The following is a 10,633-nucleotide window of genomic DNA, read 5'->3' as shown; positions in this document are numbered from 1 at the left end:
ATTCATTGGTTGAATGTGCAACCTGACTTAACATTTTCATTGTTTTCAATGAACTCATTCCCCACTTTCTCTTAGAAGATTTAAACCCTTTGCCTCCAAAATACCATTAACAACATCAGTTGCTAGCAGGCATTTAGTTGCTTAAAATTTATAGAAACCAAATCTCACATCTCCATCCCCATTCCCCCAATCAGTAGACCTTTTGAATTATTTTGATTTTATACCCACCAAAATTCTTTGATAGTTAATATATATTTTACCATAAAAAAGTACAGCTCTAAAAGCAGCTGTTCTGTTTGTGTGTGCGACTATACTGTAATTTGGAGAACATAATGTAAACCAACAAAATTTTACGTTTTTTGGCTTATAACAATGCCAAAAGTACTGCAAGCGCAAGGCAAATAAATGCTTAAGTTTTCCTCTTTCCTCTCTTTCTTGAACTCGTTTCTGGCCCTTCTGCCTCTTCAGCCTTCTGCTCTGCCTCTAATATGGCCAACTGCAGCATACAGAAAGAAACAGAATGATCCCATAAGTAGAGAAATAGGTTTTGATTACTTGGCAATTGGGCAGTAGTCCAATGTAGACATTTAGAAAAGACAGTGAGACCTTTACCTCATCAAGAAGTGGTTTAAGTTCCCTGTATCGAGCCTCAGCAAGATCAAAACCATCCTTACGGAGCTCCTGTCAAGTCGAAGACCGCATCATGTTTTTTTGTACCCCAAAATGGAAACACAAAAGATGCATCATGCTACTGGGCATGAAAACGTTGATATATATTTGTGCATATGCATGCATTTGCAAGCAATAGAAAGGGAGAATGTAAAACATGATAAATAGGGATAGAATGTCTTCTTAGAGCAAAACAAGCTCTACCACATCTATCAAACAGAACCAATTTCAACAAAGAAGAAGAAATAATACTTAAATTGCTTGATAAATCATTGTTTCCACGTATATTTAAAACAAATAGTAATAAATAATTCAATAAAACAGACCTTGCCAGTGTGCTGTGTATGTTCATGGGCAGCCATTTGCCAGTACAAACTAGTACGTCTGTAGAAATCCCTCAAGAATTCTCCAGGCTGCAAAAGGAAACAAATGACAACCAATCTGTTCACAATTAGAGGACATGAAGTAACTTTATAGAAGCCTAAAGCAGGTAATAGGTTCACCATGCAAACAGGAGCTATGATTAACCAATGCAAAACTTGCAACATAAACTCAAACATCATCTTCCAACATACATAGGTTCAAATTTTGAAAATTTTATGAGGGGACTACCATTGGTGTTCTCTGTGAATCTGAGAGGCCAAGGTTAGCTCTGATCTGCTCTATCCTGGCTCGCTTCTCTTTCCTTCTTAGATTCTTTCCCTCACCCCTTACAAAAGCAACAGCATCTCCCATTTGAAGTGATCCTGCACCATCATTGCTAGCCTGCATGGACAAGTGAAATCATATAAACCGGCCAGTTCATATTTTCTAAAATTTCAAAGAAACAAGCATCAACTTCCCATTAAACATTTACAAAATCTCTTTCTGAGACTTATATCTACATATTCATGTCACAAAATTTTCATTTAAAGAGACAAGAAGAGCTGAAGGAAGAAAAGAAATTAGGAATTCCAAAGGCAGAAGAGATCTACGACATAATCTACTTGCTGATGATGAAACAGCATTTAACAAACAAATATGTATTTTGACTGAAACAATAAAGAAAGAAGAGGCACCTCTGCATCATCATCATCATCATCAGTCTCCTCACCATAGCTACCAGGCTCACCCATTTCTTCACTATCATCTTCATCTTCGTCTTCATCCTCATCTTCATCCTCTGAGGCTTCCACCCATTCACTTTCAGAAGCCTGGGAATTGAGGGGGATAAGGAAAAAAATAAGTAAAGCACAGCCATGATAAAGCAGTCATGCATGCTTAATAGTAAAACTACATTCACTACCTAATCAGGCATGGAACTTGTAATAAAATTTAAAAAAAAAATTAAGGATACTTTAAAGATTCAGATTTTAATATATAATCTAGAAGGTGACCGGAGAAGGGGTTTTGGACAGGAGAAAATTTATCCAAATGACTTATCCTTACATATTCTTAAGAAGATCTATCTCATCCTATTCACTGTAGATAAGCAAGTTAAGACAATATTGGGATGTATAACTTTAATGATGATTCATATCCTGTCTTAACAGGTAAGGAATGAATAAATGAACTCAAAGTAGAAAAGGAAATTCAACAAACCGGTATAATGCACTTCCATTCGTCAAGTTTACTAAGATTAAGTGAATACAAATCATCAAGTGTAATTTCTTGATCTTTAACCTCCATCATGCCCCCGTATACATATAAAGTATCTTTACCAACAACCATGCAGGAATTTATGCGTCCACAAGGCTTTACAATCTGAAATTTGATGATTCACATGTCAATAAATTGGACACATCTAAAACCAAGAAACAATCATTTCTATGCAGCATGACAAACCTCTGGTGAAACAGAACTTTGAAAATTTAATTTAGATTTAGATTGTTGAGGCTTTGCAGCAGATTTTATTGACCCACCATCATCAATTTGCATGTTTGCTACCATATTCTGAGACATTTCATTAATGTTGTTTTCCTCATCATCTGCTTCTTCATCATACTCTGAAATCTGGTCTCTATCATCTACGCCACTAGCCTCTGCCTCAATATTTATCTTATCATTAGAATCAGGGCCGTCAGGTTCTAGTTCTGAATTCCTTTTTAACTGCCAAACACGAATCAAAAGTAATAGTGCATTATTAAAATAAAAGCTATCACAAGAGAATTATAATTATAATTGAATTATCATCCAAAGAAAGAAAGTAGTACCATTTGGAAAGAGAGAGAGAGAAAGAGAGAGAAGGGGGTGGGGGAAGAGCAAACTAACACAACACTACTACAGACTTGTAACCAGTAGATAGATCCAATGCGAATGGTCCTTTTAGTGGCTATACCTTAACCTTGGTTGACTTTTCCTTCCGTAGCTCCAAAGGATACCTAAAATAAAAACAACACTCTCATTTAGAGACAAAGCAATATCACCCAACAAATTATCACCCATTTCAAACTTTGAACTAAAAGGAATATAATACAGATTGGTAGGAGGTAAAACTGAAAAAGGGGACTGCAATCACTCCTTGAAAGATATAAAGTTACTGCTCTGTTCAAAAATAAATTACCGAGCCTGCAGACTGTGAGCTTTTAACTAATGACCAGCTCCTTATTCCATAACAGTTTTTAAGAATTTAAAAGATTCTAATTTTCAAAAAATAAAAAATAAAAAATTCTAAGCTATTGAACAGTTAAGTAACATAAGACCAGGCTTACCATCGGTGGTTATCTAGTTGGAAGCCGTAAAGTTCATTCAAGAATAAGCTCATCATTACATCGTCTGCAAAGATAAATTTAGTCAGAAACAAAGAAGAGGACAATTAACTCAGAGTCATCACCTAACAGACTACATTAGTTCAATGGGTGAAGTAGTGAATATCACTGCTAACATCAACAAACAACATAGTTTGTTTAATTCCAGCTTAAGGCAAGATTATTAAATAAATGACAAACAGATATACTTTCTCCCTTAACACCTAAAATCAAATCTTTTTTTGTCCTCGATTCTCACTTCTAACCATGAACTGAAAACATCACCTGACAGGCTCACATGATAGAATTATTGATTATTATGAAAACAACATAAAAGGCTAAACTTTCTCCTTCTATCATCCCCTTGCAACTTAACCTAATATTTCCCACACAGATTTATTTCCAAACACCACTAATGCTTCGTTTTGCTTTTTGAAGAATTGCTATAGAACAACAGCAAAAGGTAAAAAGTAAGTAATATATTATCACTGATTTAAAGAGGACAAATAACTAAAGTATAGCATCAGCTATAACATAATTAGTCTATTAAAAGTAAAATCACACATTTTGTCATCTAAAAAAGTTATAGTATATTTTATGTATAATCTTTCAAAAATTTTATTGCTTTTGCGTCCAAACATGCTTTTTGCTTTTTTGCTTCCAGAAGTAAAAAGCAAGTGGCAAAAGCACCAACTAAGAGAAGCCTAAAACTTTTTCATTTCTGAAAAAACCTGGTTCATTAGTATCATCTTCACAGACATCCACAGGTCAAAGATTAGGCAATTTTTGAATATAATAGTGGCAATAAAAAAATTTCCACACTTAAAATATTTGAAATTTAGTAATTCAGTACAGAGGATGAAACCATAATAACCATTGACAGCGTTCTCACAATTTAGCTCAGCTTAATACTTCAAACTTTCCACATGATAAATACAACGGGTTAGCTTGAGATCACATGATTGAAATTGGCAAATTCAAGCCTCCTTTGGTGTGTGTGTGTGCATGTGTTTCTTTTGAGATGTCCACAAATTGAGAAATGTAGACAGTTTTAGTGAGTTTATCATGAAAAGAGATAACACCTGAGTCCTAGAATTCCAATAGGAGCTACTGCTTTCAATAAATTTCAACGCTAACAGAATAAGTTATACATTTCATTCAATTTCCTTGTATCTGCACACAGACAAGTTCTTTGATATCATTATACATATGTGGAGTCTTAGACATTTAAACAGAGTAAATAGTAGACGAAGAAGCTAAAACCAAAAACCTGGCCAAAGGTGGCACCAAATCCATCTAAAAGAGAGAACATTTTGCACAGAAGAATGATAGAGATTTGGGGGAGGGGGGGGGGGGGGGGGGGGTGGTATAACTAACCTTTCATTTCCATATCTACTACACCCCCAAATAATAAAGCACGCTTCTTATGAACACACATGGAAAACCCAGCACGAGCACCAGGAGGCATCCCACTTTTCTTAACCTATTAGACAGGAAGTTGTATCATATACAAACAAACATGCTGAGTGTAAAAGAAATTCTAGAAAGGACTTCCAAAATAATAAAGCTCTTGAATAGAAAATAATGTTATAACTGACAATTGTCCATATCAAAACTTAGTCTATACACACAGCTAAAACATTACAAGAATCTAAAATCAAGCATTTATAAAATCATGCTATAAAAAATTCTCCACTTTCAGGAGACTATGGCTTTAAATTGCATGGTAAACAATGATCGACCTATAAGCAGCAGTTAGCTTTTCCAAGGGCAAAGGATACCAGGTTCTTACCGCATAAAATAATTATTTAATTCAAGCAGAAAGCACTAAAGAAAGAAATTTCTCATAATAATTGAGCATACATTCTTCAGAAGTTTATTCCTTAATTTGATTTTCCTAAAGCAGAAAGATGGTAATATTAAAATACCACGATATTGCAGGAAGTAGTTTTTATAAAATCAGTTAAACTGGTTCCTTTAGACAGTGGATAATATAATTAACAAACATGGTTTTATAAGCAAATCATGATGATGTTCCTCTGAATTTATACACACAAGCTGATAAACAGAAGGTACTCTTAATATTTGCAAGTCATTAGTCAAAGATTATATGAAGTTATCCTGAAGTAGAATTGCAGTTACATGTCACAATATGCTTTCATCTCATTACCATCTATTTCTACTTATTGGAGAAAAGAAAGACCTACAAACCTTGTTCCACTCCCAAGTCCTAGGATCGAGAGACCACACGTCTGAATGAACAATTCCTTTCTCAGAGCTGTTCTTATCAGAAGACACTTCTTTGGAGTAGCCACCATACAAGAAAATCTGCAAATTATATTAAAAATGGAATTAGTATATATATCACTTTTATACAAAATGCTCTCATTTGCAACTGGTGAAAAGGATTCTGAGTAAATATCCATTATTAGGCTACCCGACAACACCTGACATCTATCAGAATAGAAGACAGCATCAATGTGGCAAGCAATATCAAGGGAAAGCACAGCAAAAAACTAAATAATGCCTACTAAATAATTTAGTTCACAATCATTCACCAAACACCATTCTTTTTCAAGTGTTTTATCCCAGTTTTGCTGACCAGGAAGATTACTGGTTGAAACCTGTTTTAAGCACTTCACAGAATGAGGCGTTAACAGAAGCGGGAAAATGACCTGTTAGAGAGGAATTGGACCTTGGACACATTTTACATGCAGGTCTAATGATTCTATTCTTTTATATTTATAAATGATATTCACACACACACACACAACAGGAGGTGATTTGAACCTAGAATTTCCCAAGGTCTCAGCTCCTCTTACCTCAGGAAGAAGCCTCATTAGCATTTCTGATCTAATTAATGCTAAAATATTTGAATTTTGTACGGAAGGAAAAACTGATGTAATATAATATTTAGATAAAGTTGCATCAAAATAAACTCCTGTTAGTTTTTATTGCTCATACTGATAAAATTCAGTATAATATAACTCCAAATGCAAAGGTGAGTTGGTAACAGTCTTCAGCATTTATGCTCAACACTTGTATCTTATAAAACTTCTATAGGATTTTGAATTGGCATTACAGTACTAGTCAAATTGATGAAAATATTTTTGCTTAACTTTAAGGTGGTTCTCATGCATATTAAAGGCACCAACTATATTCTTAGCTATTTTGGCATCCATAAAGCTTTGAAACTTTCCCTTTTCTGATATTTTATCAAAATATAATATGTGTGCTTCTAAATCAAAGGAATCACAAATCGAATCTGCATGGTCTTTAACCCACTTAAGAGTTCCAGATACCAAGACCACTTAAATAGATAAATAGAACTGGTGTAAGGAAGAATTGTTTATCAATTGCCATAAATAATTATCAGAATTCATTCAGAAAGGTTTAGCAGAATAGAAGAAATTCAAGAAAGGATTTCAACATGACAAATTCCCTCTAATCTCCAGCAAAATTTGAGTATATAAGTGACCAAGATGGCCCAAATGTCACCATACAGTTTAGGCAAACTATAGCAAATTAACAAAAACAAGCAACATTTTTCACTACTAACTTAGATTTTAAGCATTTTAATAGCTTCATGATGCCTAATCAGGTGCAATTCTTTGGCCAACTTACCTGATCTTGATACATGAAAAATTGGAAACCACTCCGAGCACTAGGCCACATGGAACCAAGCTTAGGCTTTATTTCTTGCCACTACAATCCAAAAGCACATACTTTTAGTTCAACAACTGAATGAAACTTAACATTTAACACATCATAAACTAGAGCAACAGAAGAGAGGGGAATATTCACCTTGAACTCATCTAGGTCAAAGATGTACAAATCATTATGATACCTGTAAACAAGTAAATTTAGGGAGGGAAAAGTCCATTGTCAACCTTGACTAACAAGGAGTAACGAGTTCATTGCTAAAAAAAAAAAAGTAAAAGTAGTACAGATAAAGTTAAAGCATGATATGCCAATAATGACATCATTGATATATCAGATTTCAAGACCACATGGATAAAGAGGGAAAAAAGGGAAAAAAAATACATAAATAAAGTTCCTGAATCTATGGTCAGCTTCTGCCTCCAAGAATCTGTCAAATTATGACAAATTTTGAATTACGTTCCTAACAGTGTGGCAAAATAGATATCGCTAAAAGTTAGAAGAGGAAGGTTATTACTTGGATGAGAGTTAATCTTACATTGAAGCATCTCTATATCTTATTTTATTGATACTATAGGACATGAGGTAATTAACTCATCTTCCAAATTCTTAACAGGTAGTTCTCATACATCTCAAGAGTTAGCTATTGGAAATACATCAAGTTATACAGTGTGCTCACGCATCTTGATAAGAATTAAATAATGTTCAACATAGAGAAGAGGGAATTGATTTAAATGTTTCTGAAAATTTTCAATTGTAAATAAGTCATTAGGAAACCTTTAACAGTGTCTGAAAAAAACCCATTAATACCTCACTTCTCTTAGAGTATCATAGAAGCCACCAAAAACAATAATCTTGTGCTTGTAGAGGACCTGCAACAAAACCAAGACAAAAAGATAACATAAAAAGTAGCATTAAAACCTAAAGAAAATTAATGTAACTTGGTCTCTCTGGTATTAATATGCCTGAGAGAGAGAGAGACAGAAAAAAACATTCCAAATGATAATTTCATTTCTTATCAATAAAACTATGCAAATATCAAAGATAAGAAACCTAAACTTACCATTCGATGACCAGACCGTGGACTTGGGCATCCTTTCAAATTTAGTTGTTCCCACTGATTTGTTTTCAGATCCAACATCCAAAAGTCCTAAAAGAATTTTCAAAGACAGCACTAAAAACTTGAAAAGTTACACTCAAAAGAAAAGAGAAAGGAGAAGGAGAGAGCAGTTTAAAGCAGCTTTCACCTTGTAATGATGGAACCGCTCTTGATTTGGGGATGTGAATTCACCACCTATCAACAAAGAATACAGTAATGCAAGTGATGCAGAGGAATAAAGTGTTAGCATGATTGTAGATGCACATTGAGGCAAAGTTTTGCAGTCTACCAAAGATGTAGAGATAATTCTTCCAAGCAACTGCCTGATGAGCACTACGAGGAGGTGGACTGTTAGGACTCGATACCAACTTCCATTCCATCTTTTCCACATCGTACCTGTAAAGATCACCATAAACAAATGTCTGCACCAATCCAAGTCGACATCAGTTGGTAGAAGACCAAAATGGCAACAATTCATCAACTCCAAATCAATCATATAGTCAAAACAGTTCATTTCTAAATCTAACCTTGCTACCATTGTAGAATTCACCCCCATATAATACCAACTCTGTCTCTTTCAGCGGATTAATGCTTAACTACACAATTCAGTCAAAAATAACAAGAAATCAATCACATAGGGAAAAAAAATATAAACATTAAAAAAAAAGACTTGATAAAAATGGCTAAGCATTTATAGACAAGGCATTACTGTGCAGTTGGATCGAGGAGATGGCGCAGGGACGTTTTCGTCAATGTGAACTTCCTTCTTCTTTGCTTCCTCCTTTTGTATACTCAACTGTGAATATACATGTTCAATCAATAACTTTTAATTCAAACTTTTTTTTAAACAAAAAGTGTGCTTTTCTTCATTGCTTCATTTGAATTAACCGAAATAACTTTGAAAAAAAAAAAGAAAATCCTTAAATTATATTTCCTCGAAGCCGATTCTAAGCTTGGACATACAGAAATGAAACACAAAGAAACCACGATTTGATTACCAAAATGGCGTCAATGTCATCTTCGGGAGAGAGTTTCTTGGACTCTCTACGAGCTCTCTTCTCCTCAGCTTTGGCTGTTTTCCTCTCGGTTTTCTCTTTGCCTTTTCCTGGCTTCTTCGTTTTCTTCCCCATTTTTTAAGATTTTCGATTAACTCTGCTCCTCCTTTAACAGCAAGTTAGTCAACCGAAAGCCTGCTGCCTGCTGCCTGCTACCTGCTACCTGCTACTCCAAAGTTCAACAGTAGAGAAACAGAGGAGGGTTTTAGAGCGACAGAAACCAGAAACACAGATACACAGAAAGTCCTAAAACACCGTCGCTTTCATGTCCTCAGGCCCCATGCCACTAACAATATGAACGGGCCGAGCCTAACGTTGAGTAAGCCAGAAATCTTGGGTTTAGCTGAAAGCCTCCTAAAGCATATAAAAAAGAGCTATTTCCATCTTTAATCGGGTCAGGCCCACAAAATCTTCTGGTTTAATAAAAAAAAAAAAAGAAAATTACTTTTTGTTGTAAATAAAGTAAAAAGAAAATTTACGGNTTTTGTGTAAATAAGTAAAAGAAAATTTACGGATGCTTGTTTCTTTTTTTTTTTGTTAAAACTTAAAATACAAAACAAATTCCTTCACTTAATTAAAATCCATCATTAAACCTCTATATCTTTTTATAACAATTAATTAAGTCCCTAATCAATTAATTACAATCAATTGAACTCTTATTTGGTGAAAAATTAAAAAATCATTAAATTTTTTACACCAATTAGGATCGGACAATCATGTGACACGGATGACATAGAATAAATACTACCACGTGGCATTTTTGACATGTGTCAAAATAAAGAAAAAAAAACCATTTTTTGGGCATGAATTAAAAATAAAAGGGAAAAAAAAAAAGACATTTTTGACATGCCTAGAAAGTGCCGTACCCACCATATTTATTCCATGTTGTTTGCAGCACATGGCAATTCTATGATAGAAAAAAATTAGTGTTAACAATTTTTTTGTCCACATAAGAACTCATTATTGTAATAAAAGGATAAAGTTTCATGTGATATATTTAATTAAAAGTTTGTATTTTAACCTTTTTGAAACTAACAGTTAGTTTACTGGTGGCAAAATTTTCAAAATGATTTTTTTTTTTTACAAACAAAAAATACACATTTAACAAAAATTCAACGATCAAAGTCATACTAATTACCAAAAAGAGAAAGACGAGTAAATCATGTATTATCCCTTTTAGCTTTGCAAGTGAATGATGGAGTTGCGGAGCCAGATACATGGTTCCTTGTCCAATCCATTTTCCATTTCCGGGTATTTAAATGACTGAAGGCGAGTGCAATAATTTTACAATTTAGAATAGGAAAAATACATACACATTTTGTCCAGCCAAAAACGAATAGGAAAACTAGGCAATCACATGCTTTTTGTGGATGTAGGCATCAAAATATTAATTTACCTACAAAAATTGGATCTTCAAATGAGAA

General features: G+C 34.1%; 1 protein-coding gene across 2 annotated transcripts; it reads right to left on the bottom strand.

Moving 5' to 3' along the window:
- Window positions 215-9,474, bottom strand: LOC18605038 (kelch domain-containing protein 4). 2 transcript variants are annotated; one of them, XM_018118597.1, is made up of 20 exons: window positions 9,153-9,474; window positions 8,864-8,950; window positions 8,682-8,750; window positions 8,444-8,576; window positions 8,303-8,349; window positions 8,119-8,205; window positions 7,866-7,927; window positions 7,200-7,242; window positions 7,020-7,100; window positions 5,607-5,723; window positions 4,773-4,878; window positions 3,360-3,423; window positions 2,987-3,029; window positions 2,494-2,757; window positions 2,251-2,412; window positions 1,728-1,862; window positions 1,282-1,434; window positions 996-1,082; window positions 613-681; window positions 215-496 (listed from the first exon to the last, which is right to left on the bottom strand). In XM_018118597.1, the coding sequence occupies exons 1-20, from the start codon at window positions 9,282-9,284 to the stop codon at window positions 410-412; spliced, it is 2,028 nt and encodes a 675-aa protein (XP_017974086.1). In that variant the 5' UTR covers window positions 9,285-9,474; the 3' UTR covers window positions 215-409. The 2 variants fall into 2 exon arrangements, with proteins under 2 accessions (XP_017974086.1, XP_017974087.1); XM_018118598.1 differs by lacking the exon at window positions 215-496 and having other exon boundaries at window positions 996-1,110; window positions 9,153-9,284.

The sequence above is a fragment of the Theobroma cacao genome, chromosome 3 (genome assembly GCF_000208745.1).
Source record: "Theobroma cacao cultivar B97-61/B2 chromosome 3, Criollo_cocoa_genome_V2, whole genome shotgun sequence".
Taxonomy (NCBI): Eukaryota; Viridiplantae; Streptophyta; class Magnoliopsida; order Malvales; family Malvaceae; genus Theobroma; species Theobroma cacao.
Note: the sequence above shows the minus strand (reverse complement) of the source record. Positions and strands in the feature narration are given on the sequence as shown.